Consider the following 15,863-nt stretch of genomic DNA (forward strand, 5'->3'; position numbering starts at 1 on the left):
ATGAACTAAATATGTATTGTTAATTATAGTAACTGAATACAAAAATACAACACTATAAAAGTATGTTTCAGTGGTTGCTAATACTGTTAAAGGCTTTTAGGAGGATTTGTTTATATTTTGTTTAAGATATCATCTCTCATGGACCTGGATTTTGTGTAACTTGATTTTCTCATTGTGGATCATGGTTTTTGAACAATATTTTAAGTGGTAAAGTTTACAAGGATTCATGGTTTAAACAGCATTGCCAAGACATATCAAAAGAGTAGTTAGCTCTGAATTCCTGTCATTTGGTCAGTCCCAGTGTCTTTGGCCTCTGCACAGGCCACTAATTGAAGTCCGCTCCAACAGAACACTACAATTATATCTTTAGAAGGAAAGTAATACTTGGATGCAGTGACTGAAATTTAAGTTTGCAGAAGATATGCAAACATTTTGTATAGCTGTTGGGCTTAGACATTAAGGATGGGCAAGTATTCCCTTATTTGAATTGGATAATAATTGTGTTCAGAAGTCTTACCAAATACACTATATTTAGATTTTTTTAAAACATACAGTGGGTACACAGTAATGGGGATAAAATATTAACTATATTTGTCAGGGGAATGAGGGCAGCAGCATGAGAGCAGAGAAAAAACGGGAAATTAAGATTTTTTTCTTTTATGGATGTTGATAATGGACATGGCAAAAAGACACAGGGATGGGGGACATAGGGCACAGCAAAAGGAAACAGAATAGGCAAAAAGTTTGGCAGGTATGTATGAGGCATTCAGTGCATGCAGCTGCAACAGCAGGAGGGCAGGTAAAGAGAAGATCAGAACTGATTTTTTTTCCATTTAAATTGTAATAAGTGTCTTCATACCCTTATGAAATTATCATAGCATTATTGACTAAGACAAGAATCACTCTTTACTGACGATGGTAACTATCAAAGGACTCAAATTAATGAATACCGGAAATCCACATGGAGATGCACTTGCTGTGTATTTATACGTGATTGCTGGATTTAATTACTATGCAGCTTTGAACACCAAATACATAACACTCTATTACAAAGTTAAACCAATTTCAACTTCATGAAAAAACTTGTACAGATATTACAAAGATGTTATTCTGGGGCAGCAGGTTTCGGATTCTAACTTTTGTTGTTGTTTTGGAACATAGAATCATAGAATATCAGGGTTGGAAGGGACCTCAGGAGGTCATCTAGTCCAACCCCCTGCTCAAAAGCAGGACCCATACCCAATTAAATCATCCCAGCCAGGGCTTTGTCAAGCCTGACCTTAAAAACTTCTAAGGAAGGAGATTCCACCACCTCCCTAGGCAACGCATTCCAGTGTTTCACCACCCTCCTAGTGAAAAAGTTTTTCCTAATATCCAACCTGAACCTCCCCCACTGCAACTTGAGACCATTACTCCTTGTCCTGTCCTCTTCCACCACTGAGAATAGTCTAGAACCATCCTCTCTGGAACTACCTCTCAGGTAGTTGAAAGCAGCTATCAAATCCCCCCTCATTCTTCTCTTCTGCAGACTAAACAATCCCAGTTCCCTCAGCCTCTCCTCATAAGTCATGTGTTCCAGAACCCTAATCATTTTTGTTGCCCTTCGCTGGACTCTCTCCAATTTATCCACATCCTTCTTGTAGTGTGGGGCCCAAAACTGGACACAGTACTCCAGATGAGGCCTCACCAATGTCGAACAAGAACTAGTGATGTTTTTCTTAGCTAGGATATTCTCTTCTAGTCACTATTACAGATGTGTAAATTCCCAAATATCATACAGCTGAATATTTTGCAGTTGATTTACTGCTTCACTGAATATGGCTAGTATTTCTGCTATCTGGCTGATTTATTATTTGGTTTGCCTAGCCCCTATATCTCTACCATCTATTTATCATGATTCAGTATAATGCCAAGAGAGTGAGTGACCTTTGCATTTTGTTGTGTGCCTAGAGTTTATTACGTGGTATAACCCTGAAGTAAAGCAGCAGATCTTCTGCTTGAGGACTTTCTGTAGCACAGAAAGATTTAACCAGCAAAATTCTGACAATATTTAATTAATCATTTTCAGCCTGAAGTATACATATGCCAGCCAAGATTAAAAACATAACATGGAAATTGATTATTCCAGGTTCCCCCTCCACCCAAAGACAGTTTATTTGCCATTTCAAACAAATTGCAAATAAAGGTCATCACAGTAAAAAGCACAGTAGTGCTTTACATTTTCAAAGCATTATACATACATGAGTGCTCATAAAAAGCTCTGAGAGTTATGTGGGAATAATCATTTCTGTACTTCAGTTTCCTAATTTTGAAAATGGTGAAGTGATTGAACAATATGAGCTAAGAATTTAGAAGTTTCTGGCTCTGAGAGGTATGTTCAGTCCTGTAGACAATTCTGCCTCTCTTAATATATTACTGTGTGATCAACAATTAGGTGTCACCTTATGAAAAAATGTATTTAATCTAAAACAGGGGATCTCAACTTGGGGTCACAAATGACCAGTCCTTCCCATATTTCTAATTGGAGGAGGAGAGGTATATCTCAGCCAGCTGGGAAGGCAGTGGAGGTGTACTTGGATGATGTGCTATGAAAAATTGAGTCCTGCTATGAAAAGTGTTGAGAAGCACTAATCAAAAGCAGTGGCTTTCAACCTTTCCAGACTACTATACCCCTTTCAAAGGAGTCTGCTTTATCTTGCATATACCAAGTTTCACCCCACTTAAAAACTACTTGCTTACAAAACCAGACATAAAAATACAAAAGTGTCTCAGCACACTATTCCTGAAAAATTGCTTATTTTCTCATTTTTACCATATAATTATAAAATAAATCAATTGGAATATAAATATTATACTTCCATTTCAGTGTACAATGTATAGAGCAATATGAAAAAGTCATTGTATGAAATGTTAGTTTGTAATGACTTCGCTGATGCTTTTTATGTAACCTGTTGTAAAACTAAGCAAATATCTAGATGAGTTGATGTACCCATGGAATACCTCTGCATACCCCCAGGGGTATGTGTACCCCTGGTTGAGAATCACTGATCAAGAGTTGTTTTATATGCTAAATTGGGAAATTCTAGATATGCTCTGCCTTTATATTTGTTTTATTCTCTGAATTTAGTCCCCAAGTGATTGGGTGTTATGGATCATTTCAAGGGTGAGAATTTTTGTTTTATTCTCAGCATACGATTTACAGTGGTTAGTGACCCTCCAGAAGATGAACAAGATCTTGAGTGTGAAGACATTGGCTTTGCTTATGTCAGTCTAAGGGAGATATTTCAGAAAGAAAGAGACATAATTGAGCAAGATATTGATGGTAAGTTTAGCAGAATTCTTAGGTTTAACTTTTGACATCTGTTCATTTCAAAATTTTACTAGAGTTTTTCTTCTCTACTCTGAGAGGTTTAATACTTAATGATTTAATTATTATTATAATATTGAACCATACAGTATCACTTTAATAAATTATCACAGTTCATCTGCACATACAACTTATTCCTGAAAATAAATAATATTCCCTAAAACTGAAAGAACTTAATAGAATTAATATAATCTTCTAACTAAGAGTTATACAGTCCCTGGTTTGGAAAAAATCTGAACAGTATTACTAGTAAAGTAGTATTAGATTAATCAGTTTACAAAACCTGAGACTGTTAGGCCTAATTACTCACTAGTATATTTTTATCTTTTGTACAAGCAAAGTATTTCTTTAAATGCCAGGAAAGCCTCTGAACTTCTTAATTTTATATTCAACATTTTTGTCAATAATTTCCTACTGCAAATATCCATTGCAGGCAATTATAGCATCTCTGTGGTGTCAAAGGGCCAAATTTTGGTTCTGTTGAAGTCAATTTGAAAACCCCAGTGACTTCAATAAGTAATTGGGTCCCCTAATGTAGACCCTCAGGTTTTAGTCCCACAGAATGTTCATGTACTGTGTATAATACACACATGGTTTATGTAGTTCAACTGTCTGAATTCATGCTAAATATACCAATTCTGAATCTTAAACAAAGATACTCTGTCCTCTGTATGAAATGTGTATCTAAGACATGACAAAAGAGTATTGATTTACATTCGATATTCAGTTAGAACAAACTCAATTACTGTTGATTAATTTCCCATCTGGCAAACATAGGTGGTGATTGTCTGTCTGGAGCAGGGAGGACCACCTGAAGAAGTATGATGAGATGCTGAATCTTTCATTTTCTTGTGGGGAGGAGAGAGGTCTCCCTCCTGGCTTCCTCTAGCCCTTCCCATCCCCCACTTGGCCTCCAGCCTAAACAGTAACATCTACACTGCTATCTGTAGCCCTATATCATGAGCCTGAAACAGCTCTAAAACTCACTGCCACTGAGGTGGGTTGTTTTTTTTTTGGCAATGTAGATGTACCCTCAGAGTCCCTCCCATTGCCCGAGGTCACAGGGAAGAGGCTACAGCCAATACACTTCTCTTTCTCTTCCCCACCTGATGTGGGAGCTGACTTGGTGTTGGACGTGCAGAGGAAACTGAATGATGGGATATTGAGTTCTTGAGTTAGTAATGTGGTGGGGCTGAGTGGGGAATGAGTGACTGATGCTTCTTATCTATTCCCGATACCCATTTTTTGTGTGTGCTTGCAACTGTGCTGGAGCTGAAATTCCAGAGTACACTATGCACTTCTAAGTTCCTAGAGCACATGCCAGAATTCAAGTGAAGTAGGTAAATGATGAGAACAAGCAGATTTCCATACACTGAAAGAGTTTCAGTTCTTTGAATCAATGAGTATGTGGGTTTGGGCTGGTTCTTATTTTGCCTGAACCATTTATTCTCTCCCTAGCAGTGATGATTCTCTGAAGAGCTATACAGAACATTATCTATTCTAAGTAGTCTCTTAACAGAGAATTTTTGTGTCCTCCTACCTTTAGTCTTCTAGCTCTTCAGTCATATTTCCCAACTGACAAAATTGATTTGTTATGTAAACGTGATGCAGTGGATACTAATCATAGAATCATAGAATATCAGGGTTGGAAGGGACCCCAGAAGGTCATCTAGTCCAACCCCCTGCTCGAAGCAGGACCAATTCCCAGTTAAATCATCTCAGCCAGGGCTTTGTCAAGCCTGACCTTAAAAACCTCTAAAGAAGGAGATTCTACCACCTCCCTAGGTAACACATTCCAGTGTTTCACCACCCTCTTAGTGAAAAAGTTTTTCCTAATATCCAATCTAAACCTCCCCCACTGCAACTTGAGACCATTACTCCTCGTTCTGTCATCTGCTACCATTGAGAACAGTCTAGAGCCATCCTCTTTGGAACCCCTTTTCAGGTAGTTGAAAGCAGCTATCAAATCCCCCCTCATTCTTCTCTTCTGCAGACTAAACAATCCCAGCTCCCTCAGCCTCTCCTCATAAGTCATGTGTTCCAGACCCCTAATCATTTTTGTTGCCCTTCACTGGACTCTCTCCAATTTATCCACATCCTTCTTGAAGTGTGGGGCCCAAAACTGGACACAGTACTCCAGATGAGGCCTCACTAATGTCAGATAGAGGGGAACGATCACGTCCCTCGATCTGCTGGCAATGCCCCTACTTATACATCCCAAAATGCCATTGGCCTTCTTGGCAACAGGGGCACACTGCTGACTCATATCCAGCTTCTCATCCACTGTCACCCCTAGGTCCTTTTCCGCAGAACTGCTGCCTAGCCATTCGGTCCCTAGTCTGTAGTGGTGCATTGGGTTCTTCCGTCCTAAGTTCAGGACCCTGCACTTATCCTTATTGAACCTCATCAGATTTCTTTTGGCCCAATCCTCCAATTTGTCTAGGTCCTTCTGTATCCTATCCCTCCCCTCCAGCGTATCTACCACTCCTCCCAGTTTAGTATCATCTGCAAATTTGCTGAGAGTGCAATCCACACCATCCTCCAGATCATTTATGAAGATATTGAACAAAACCAGCCCCAGGACCGACCCCTAGGGCACTCCACTTGACACCGGCTGCCAACTAGACATGGAGCCATTGATCACTACCCGTTGAGCCCGACAATCTAGCCAGCTTTCTACCCACCTTATAGTGCATTCATCCAGCCCATACTTCCTTAACTTGCTGACAAGAATACTGTGGGAGACCGTGTCAAAAGCTTTGCTAAAGTCAAGAAACAATACATCCACTGCTTTCCCTTCATCCACAGAACCAGTAATCTCATCATAAAAGGCGATTAGATTAGTCAGGCATGACCTTCCCTTGGTGAATCCATGCTGGCTGTTCCTGATCACTTTCCTCTCATGCAAGTGCTTCAGGATTGATTCTTTGAGGACCTGCTCCATGATTTTTCCAGGGACTGAGGTGAGGCTGACTGGCCTGTAGTTCCCAGGATCCTCCTTCTTCCCTTTTTTAAAGATTGGCACTACATTAGCCTTTTTCCAGTCATCCGGGACTTCCCCCGTTCACCACGAGTTTTCAAAGATAATGGCCAATGGCTCTGCAATCACAGCCGCCAATTCCTTCAGCACTCTCGGATGCAACTCGTCCGGCCCCATGGACTTATGCACGTCCAGCTTTTCTAAATAGTCCCTAACCACCTCTATCTCCACAGAGGGCTGGCCATCTCTTCCCCATTGTGTGATGCCCAGCGCAGCAGTCTGGGAGCTGACCTTGTTAGTGAAGAGTAATGTTTTCTACCCTTGAAACTACTTTCACAAATGCACCTAAAATTCTTAATAATCATTGTTTTGGGAAGTCATTAAAAGTGTAACAGGCAGAACTGTTGTATTTAGAACTAAATGTTGTTCTGCCAACATGTAGCGATTGGTGTAGGAAAATATGTTTTCCTTTTCTTTTTCCTAGTAACATAGGGAACCATTATTTGTTGACATTTTGTTTGTTTTAGATAAACTGTACCTATAATATTAATAGTAATAAATAGATGTGATCCCTTCCATCATCCCCTGGTGTCTTCAAATGTCCCAGATGTTAATTTCATTTTAGGATATGAAACTGCCAAATCTTATGAAGTAGTTTAGATGAAAGCTAAGAAATTGTACTTTGCCATGCTTTTTGTGCTTTTTGCTGCACTTGACAGGTTTCAGAGTAGCAGCCATGTTAGTCTGTATTCGCAAAAAGAAAAGGAGTACTTGTGGCACCTTAGAGACTAACCAATTTATTTGAGCATAAGCTTTCGTGAGCTACAGCTCACTTCATCTGATGATGTAGCTCACAAAAGCTTATGCTCAAATAAATTGGTTAGTCTCTAAGGTGCCACAAGTACTCCGTTTCTTTTTGCTGCACTGTAATTTTAATTTAAACCGGAAGGAAAGTACCAGTGTAAAAAGTTATAAACAGGTATTTGAGTACTGTGACAGTCAACAGTGCTGTATTACTTACATTCCACTTAATCCTCCTATAAAACATTTTGAATCTTGGATACCTTTCATGTTCAGGGTAAGAGAGGGACTAATTATCCTGGCTAACTGGTAGGTTTTATGCAAACCATCACTATTTGTTTTGTATTCTGTTCTATTTAGAGTCTTATACAGCATCAGTGTGTGTTCTGAATGTCTAGAACATGTGAAATTAGAGATACATGAACAGTTCTTCGAGTAGTATCCCTATGGGTGCTCCACTGTAGGTGTATGTGCACTGCTGTACCTTTAATTGGAGAATTTTGGTAGCAGTCTCCATTGAGCCCGCACATGTGCTCTCCCTCCCTCGTGGTCTGCCTCAAGGCTATCTAGCACCGCGTGGGCAACCCCCCTGCCACAGTTCCTTCTCAACCACTTTGGCCTTGAAATGGAGCGAGCAGTTGTCCCTTCCTTACCAGTGATCCCTTTATGTGATTGGCATAAATCGTAGGGTTTTTTTTTCTTTTGTTCTCCTTAGCAGTTAGTGTTTCCTTTTTTACTCCGGTCTCCATGACAGTGGTACTGAGACAGGATTCTTGGCTATACCTTTCTGAGTTCCCCAAAGAGCTGCAGAAGACTTCCAGTTTGAAGGGCCCAGACTCTTCGCGGAGAAGACAGATTCTTCTCTCCACATCCTGGAGGATTCCCAGACCACATTATACTCCCTAGGAATCTACACTGCAGGACAGAAGAAAAGATGTACCTTCAGCCACAGCACAGGTCACAATCTCCTCAGTACCCCCCATCTCAGCGGTGTTACGAGATGCAGTGTAAGAGGACCAGGACTCAAAAGTGGAAGCAGTCCACATCCCGGTACACAACCTCTCAAACCGCCTCTTCTAAGCACTTTTGATGGGTTGGTCAAGGGCCCGAACAATTATACCTTGCAACATCAGCTTCCATCTACACACCTGTCATACCTCTTCAAAAATTGCCTGGCCCTACTTCACAAGCAGTTGGGAGAATACCACTTCTGACAGATGGGTCCTGGAGATTATTTTAAAGAGTTACACCATTCAATTCATATCCCTCCCCCATTCCAACCCTCCTTCTCCATCACCCTTCAGGGACCCTTCTCATGAGAACCTACTTCATCTGGAAATATATCATTTGTTATCCCTAGGGACATAGAACCAGTCCCAGTGCAACTCAGAAGCAAGGGGTTTTACTCCCATTATTTCCTGATCCTGAAGGCGAAGGGAAGTTGGAGGCCCTTTCTAAATCTAAGAGCATTAAACAAATATGGGAAGGCACAGACATTCAAGATGGTCACATTAGAAACCATTATTCCAGCTGTAGAGCAAGGAGATTGATTTCTGGCCCTCAACCTACAAGATGTCTACTTCCATATCTCAATACAGCCATCATACAGGAGATTTCCTACGGTTTACCTTTGGGCAGGACCATTATCAGTACAGACTGCTCCACCCAGGGTATTCTCCAAGATTCTCTTCATTGTAGCAGCGCACTAACTCCAGTACAGGGACTGGAGTTTATCAGCACCAACCTTGATGCAGTACAAGCGAGAGCATTCCTCCCGCTATGCAAACTCACCACCCTGGGACAGGCCTCTCTAATAGGCTGGGGAGCTCACCTACACAACCACAAGGTTTAGGGCAAATGGCCTTCCACAGAAGTGACCTTCCATATCACTCTTTTGGAGCTAAGGGCTGTCAGGAATGCCTGTGCACACTTTCTGCCTTTCATCAAGAACACCCACATAAAGTTCATGATGGACTTAATATGACTTGTATGTTTTACATAAATCGCCAAGGGGGTGCCAGATCTGCCAGGAAGCACTCAAACTTTGGAATTGGTGCATCCATCATAATGTGCTCACCTCAGCTGTCTATCTACCAGGGATACAGAATGTGACAGCCGACAGTCTGTCAGAATTTTTGTCACAATCATGAATGGGAACTGAACTCAGAGGTGCTACAAGACTTATTCGCCCTTTGAGAAAGCCTGACTACAGATCTCTTCATTACTTACTGGAACAAGAAATGTCCTCATTACTGCTCCAGGGCTGGCCTGGGGAAACATTCACTGGAAGACGCCCTCATCCTCATGGAACGGGGACCTCTTATATGACTTTTCCGAGTTTCCTCAGTTATCCAAGATCCTGTTAAAAATTCAGCGAGACAAAGCAAGACTTATTCTGATTGCCCGTCCTGGCCAAGACAAGTCTGGTTCCCTTACCTGACACAGATGGCAATATGCCCTATGGTTCCTCTTTGGACCATTTTTCACCTTCTCTCTCAAAACAATGAGCTGATCCTTCACCTCAACCTGCAGGTCCTCCACCTCCAGGCTTGGCTTCTTCTTAGTTCCAAGGCTTAGAGGCAGAATGCTCTGACGAGCTGAAAGATGTGTTGCTACACAGCCAAAAGTTGATCACTCAACATACTTACCTACAAAATGGAAACAATTCCAAGTTTGTTGTCATTCTAAATACACAGACACAACCTTATCTTCCCTCCCTCTCATTTTACACTACATTTTAGACCTCAAGAGGTCACTCTCTCCTCACATCAGCTCCCTTAAGGTACATCTAGCAGCGAAAACTCTTTCAACCGCCAGGTAGACAGATATTTGGTGTTTGTTCACCCACTGACGTGTAGATTCCTTAAGGGCATTAGAAATCTCTTCCCGCATGTGAGAGCACCCACTCCAGCCTGGGATCTTAACATAGTTCTCAGGGCTTTGACTAGGCCTCCCTTTGAGTCCATGGCAACTTGCTCTTTCTTATACCTGTCCATGAAGACAGCATTTCTAATTGCCATCACCTCCGCTGCGCACATAGGAGAAATAGCGGCCCTGATGGCACACCCACCATTCACAGTCTTTTTTAAAGACAAAGTAACTCTAAAGCCATATCCCAAGTTTTTCCCTACTTTCTTTTGCACTTTCCATATGAATCAATAGATCCATCTCCCTGTTTTTTTTCCCAAAACCACATTGTGACAACAGGGAGACAATTCTGCATATGCTAGATGTTAGAAAAACACTAGCATTCTACTTGGACAGGACTAAAGACTTCAGGAAATCCCCTAAACTCTTCCTTTTGTTCACAGAAAGATCCGAAGGCTCTGTGATATCATCTCAAAGACTATCCAAATGGGTTTTTGGTTGCATTAATCACTGTTATCAAGAGCGCAACCTGCTGCCTCCGTCCAGAGTCCATACGCACTCCGCAAGATCAATTTCTACCTCGATCACATTCCTTAAAGATATCGCTATCTCAGTAATCTGTAGAGCAGCGACTTGGGCCTCAGCCCATACTTTCGCAGAACATTATGCTATCACTGAATATTTGGCCCCCGACGCCATCTTCAACTCCACTGTACTCTGTAGTACGAGACTCCGCTCTGAAGTCCCAGCCTCCAGTGGTGGGTACTGTTCAGGAGTCACCGACAGTGGAGCACCCACAGGGACAGTACTCAGAGAAGAAGAGGAAGTTACTCACTTTGTGCAGTAATGATGGTTCTTTGAGATGTGTCCCTATGCGTGCTCCACAACTCGCCCTCCTCCCCTCTACTTCAGAGTTCTCTATAGGGCTCTGCAGTAGAGAAGGAACTGAGGTGGGGTTCACCCACATAGTGCTAGATAGCCTCAAGGCAGACCATGAGGGAGGGAGAGCACATACGCAGGCTCAACGGACACTGCTACCAAAAATCTCCGATTAGAGGCGCAGGGACACATCTCGAAGAACCATTGTTACTGCACAAGGTGAGTAACTTCCTTTTATTACACCACAACAGGAAAAGAACATCTCTCAAGAAATTTCCTCAGTGTAAATCATTGTAAAAATATTCTTCTTGAAGATCAGGCCTTTTAGGTCCAGACCTTTACTAAATTTAATAATAATAGGCACTTATTGAATAAAGCACCTTTCATTTGGGATTCTCAAGCTCTTTACAAATAATGAAGCTTATCAAAATCCCTCTGAAGTGGTGGTGGTTATACTTTTTTCCGTTGATGAATAAACTGATGCACAGAGAGGTTAAAGGGGCACTGCGAACTCAAAATCTAGTTAATTAAAAAAATTGTATAAAAGTAGTTTCAAAAACTACATCTACACTTTGCCATTTTTGTGGTTTTAGAATCCCATTTTCTTTTTAAAATGTTTTACTGTCCTGGGTTGTTGTATGGAAGGCATGCAAGAAGATCCGGAGAAAGTGCTTGACACAAGGGAAACATTGGCACTAAATATACACTAAGTGCTATCAAAAGAACAATGTAAATAAGTGGAAAAAATACAGGAGAAATAGTGTTTTTCTCTAATCTTTCAATTTATAGCAATCTTAAATGTTACTTGTGACAATAGTAGGTAAAAAGAAAAACATCCAAAAATGTACATTTTAAGCTAACAGTGTACACTTTTAGTGCCTTGTCCAAGCATGCACAAAATCAATAGCAGTGCTGGAAATAGAATCCCGGAGTCCTATCCTGTCTGTCCTTTAAGTTATCAACTACACAACACTGTCTCTTGTACATATAAACAAACTTAAAGTTACAGAGAGTGCCTTACCCTCTTCTTATTCCAAGCTTGTCCTGAGCTGCCCTAACAGTCTGGAAATAGTGGCATGAAGTAAAGCTGTCTGCAGGTTCCCAGGTGAGGTATCCTGGTCCCTGCAATGAATACAACACATAATCATACCATTTGCTTACTGCTAAATTAGCTCTGAGGGGCTGTTCTGACCCAACCGCCACCCCCAAAACTTTGTGTTTATTCAAAAAAAAATTCTATTGAGACTTTCGTTAGAGGAGCCTCATAGCCTTGCATAGAGGCCCAGGAGAGAGGAGTATGTTTGCTAGCAGCACTTTGGCAATCACAGCAGCAGAGCCTCTCATTGGACTTCTTTAGACTGGAAAAATTAATGGTATTTTAAAATGTGTAAGCTTAATGTTAAATGTCAAGTTTTTAAACACCATTGAAGCACCCAATGTAGACAAAGATGTTGATTTTTAAAAAATGTGTTATCTGGTCACGGTTCACCCTAAGAGGGAATAATGTCTTTGTCTACATTTGTCTACAGCATGCAAGAAGCCTGGAGTCAAAATCATATTGTGCTTCACTCAGACAACATCAGCTTGTCATCTGTATATTAATATCTGAACTGCATGATTCAAGCCCCAATCATGCACACAGCCGGCTATAACACAGACAATTCACACCTCATCTGCTTGTGTACTAATGCATAGATAACAAGGGTCTGATTCTGCTGCTACTGAAGTTGATGGCAACACACTGATTGACTTCAGCAAGAGAAGGATCAGACCCTAAATGTATATGTGTCCTCGTGTGATATTTATTTACTATGAAAAATGAACAAACAATTTGGGAAGGTATATAATAAATACTGCTTTCTTAGCTTGAAAATTAAACCTTGCACCAATCATTATTGAGGTGGAATTTAAAGTATTCCTCCATCCTAGTGTTGAAAGGACTCAATCCTGTAAGGTGCCGAGCACCATCTCCTCCCCCTCACTTCAGTTGGGTAGATAGTACTCAGCATCTTGCAGGATTGAGCACTAGAACTGACAGCCATTTTTTTAACCTTGTATGGTTGCCTTTTAATCTTCCCAAATGCTAAAGTGAAATAATAGTAACACAAAAACTAAATTAAATTGCTAATATTGTTGTCTGATGTTTCCTTTCTAGTTTTCGATTCACAAGATGATAGTGCAATAATTGGAAAGCTCAAAGTAACAGTGGAGGCCCTCCATGTTCTGCGCTCAGTCTATGAGGAACACAAAGATGACTAGGAGGCATGAAAGAAAAGTGTGCCTACAGATGCTACTTCTCCCAGTGTAAATACATGCTTGATAGCTCTTCGAAGATGAGATTTTTGTAATTACTACAGTATATTTAATGTATAATTTATATGAAAAGCATGCTTGATTTATAGTTGTAAAGTTTTGTATACTTTTCAGTCTGTTTGTTTTTATATTTCCCCCTAAGGCTAAGACTCTCTCCACAATGGACAACGTCTTGTAAATAATTAATACCTACATGATTGAATGATGTGCTTTATTTGCATTTTCAACATTTTTCTTACATAAAACAGTAATAAAAATGCAAGTTGAATTTTTAATTTTTAATAAAAAAGCTTAAGCCTTAGAAAACTGATTAAAAATACTTTTATGTTATCCCTAATCACCCCACTAAATGCAATGCCTGTGATTAGCCTCATTAAGAATTTTATACTGTGAAGATTTTATTAGAAGCAATATATGAAAATCACTTGGATTAATGTGTTAATCTGCCTCTTTAAAATGCTAATATCCATTTTATGCACATTAAATCTCAGTATGCGTTTTCTTTGATGCATGCAGTTTCTATCAATTAAATATAAAGAATGAGGCTAGTTGCAAGACTTATTGAATTACTGCAAGCTTTTTTAAAAATAACTTTTGCCCTTCTACTAACATTATAAGTAGTTGTTTATGATTATCATGATTTGAAGGAGGGGGAGGGTGGACTCAATTTTCATATGCTGTAAAAGAGATTTACAGTTTCAACTAACAGCTATCAAAGCACAGAAAGAAAATATAAAAGAATCCATCTGATTCAGTTCCGCTTAGTTTGAGCTGTAGGGACAGGCAAGTGTTTTTTTGATCACTTTTAAAACTTACATCAAACACATACAATGATCCTTGTATCTGGATAACCAGTGGCTAGAAAGGAGCTTGGAAAGTTAATTTTCTAGCTTTTAACCAATCTCAATGAAAGATTTAATTGATATTTTTAATGGAGTTGTGAATCAATGCAGGAAAAGGATTGTCTCTGGAGAACTAGGATATAATGCATTTCATTTTTTAATTTACTTTATTTGTCATTTTCTTCAAAGGATTTTATAGGCTGTGGGTTTTCACTGTTTGCAAACAGGCTATGTTTCTTTATAAGCATATGTAAAGTATTCAGAGAGATAAGTAATTTATTAAAATCTACCTAATTTGCCGTGATATATTAAATCTCTGCTTCAGTGATCACAGACCATTTCATTTAGAGAATTAGGCATTCGCTCTTTGTGTGATTAAACCTCTGGAAAATGAGTTCTTTGCTCCTATTTGTGAACATTCAAAGCCTGCTAATGGCAAGAAGATGGAATAGATTATGAGACAATTCATTACAGTTCAACAGCAAAAAAAAAAAAAAGCAGCTATAATGCAAAAATGCAAGTTTGAATATCTGCATACAGTTTGAACTATCTGTGCTCTAATCACGTTAATAATGTCTCTTCGTCTTTAGGAGGCTTTGAAATGATATCCATACAATATTAATTTGTTGATGTACATTATGAGGCCAATGGAATATATTCTGACCACAGATCTCTCTAAATTCTGCCATGAACTGATGGATGCCTCCATTTTAGGGCCTACCATCTCCAGGAGCAGTGTTGCTCTCATCCAGACTTTGTAAATCCTCACAATTCAATCCTCTGGAACATTCTGGAGACCACAGGCATCAGCATTCCTAAACTCCTCCATTCCTTGTAAACAGACATATGTATGTTTGTCACTTGGGCTGGCTCTTAGCTCATTGTTTTGGACACTATTTCTAGCTTTCTTTGGTACTGTGCATCTGTATTGTCATTAAGACTGGTATTATGTATTATGGTAATTTAAAACAGCTAGATTCAACACTGAGATTAACCAAGTGGCTTTTCAGAAATTTAGTTGTGGTATTCTACCAGGAGGTTCATATTATTGTTCTGATACTTTCAACCCAAACTAAATATCTTCCACATAAATAAAGAAGTGATTTGTATTGATTTTTGTGACTGTTTACTGAGCTACAAAACTATTACTAATGCTTATTTTCTTCTGAAGTAAACCATGTGGTAAAATTAGAAAATTAGTCATATTCATCTTACATGTTCATCAACCATGTTCATGTTATATTTACAGTAGCACCCTTAACATTTAATCTTCACTATCTGAAGTTGGAAACTGAGGCTAAGCTATGAAATTCATTACACACCGATCTCTATGGTAAATTACTGCAGTATATTCTGGTTGATATTTGGTTACATCAGGGGTAGGCAACCTATGGCACGTGTGCCGATTTTCAGTGGCACTCACACTGCCTGGGTCCTGGCCACCGGTCTGGGGGGCTCTGCATTTTCATTTAATTTTAAATGAAGCTTCTTAAACATTTTTAAAACCTTATTTACATATAGCAATAGTTTAGTTATATATTATAGACGTATAGAAAGAGACCTTCTAAAAATGTTAAAATGTATTACTGGCACGCGAAATCTTAAATTAGAGTGAATAAATAAAGATTCGGCACACCACTTCTGAGAGGTTGCCAACCGTTGGGTTACATCATGTTAACCATTCTCAGTGACTATGACATTAACATGTATAATATGCTTCAGGTTCTTAACCATATTTCATTGTAAAGCTTACTATTTTCTAGTTTCTGATTTTAAAAAAAAATCCCAATTCTTTTCATATTGTTGCTAGTAA

At 39.6% G+C, this 15,863-nt stretch overlaps 1 protein-coding gene across 6 annotated transcripts in view; it reads left to right on the forward strand.

Moving 5' to 3' along the window:
- Positions 1-15,163, forward strand: part of RPGRIP1L (RPGRIP1 like) — a 142,080-nt gene extending 126,917 nt beyond the window's left edge. For 4 of the 6 annotated variants that reach the window (XM_073307594.2, XM_073307593.2, XM_073307595.2 and 1 more), the window contains 2 exons: positions 3,189-3,322; positions 13,051-15,163. In XM_073307594.2, coding sequence (XP_073163695.1) covers positions 3,189-3,322; positions 13,051-13,154 — 238 coding nt within the window. In that variant the 3' untranslated portion in view covers positions 13,155-15,163. Of the gene's footprint in view, positions 1-3,188; positions 3,323-11,933; positions 12,001-13,050 lie in introns of all 6 variants that reach the window. The other 2 variants (XM_073307597.2, XM_073307598.2) reach the window with 2 other exon arrangements.
- Positions 15,164-15,863: the final 700 nt, after the last annotated feature.

This window comes from Lepidochelys kempii, chromosome 12, assembly GCF_965140285.1.
Source record: "Lepidochelys kempii isolate rLepKem1 chromosome 12, rLepKem1.hap1, whole genome shotgun sequence".
Taxonomy (NCBI): Eukaryota; Metazoa; Chordata; order Testudines; family Cheloniidae; genus Lepidochelys; species Lepidochelys kempii.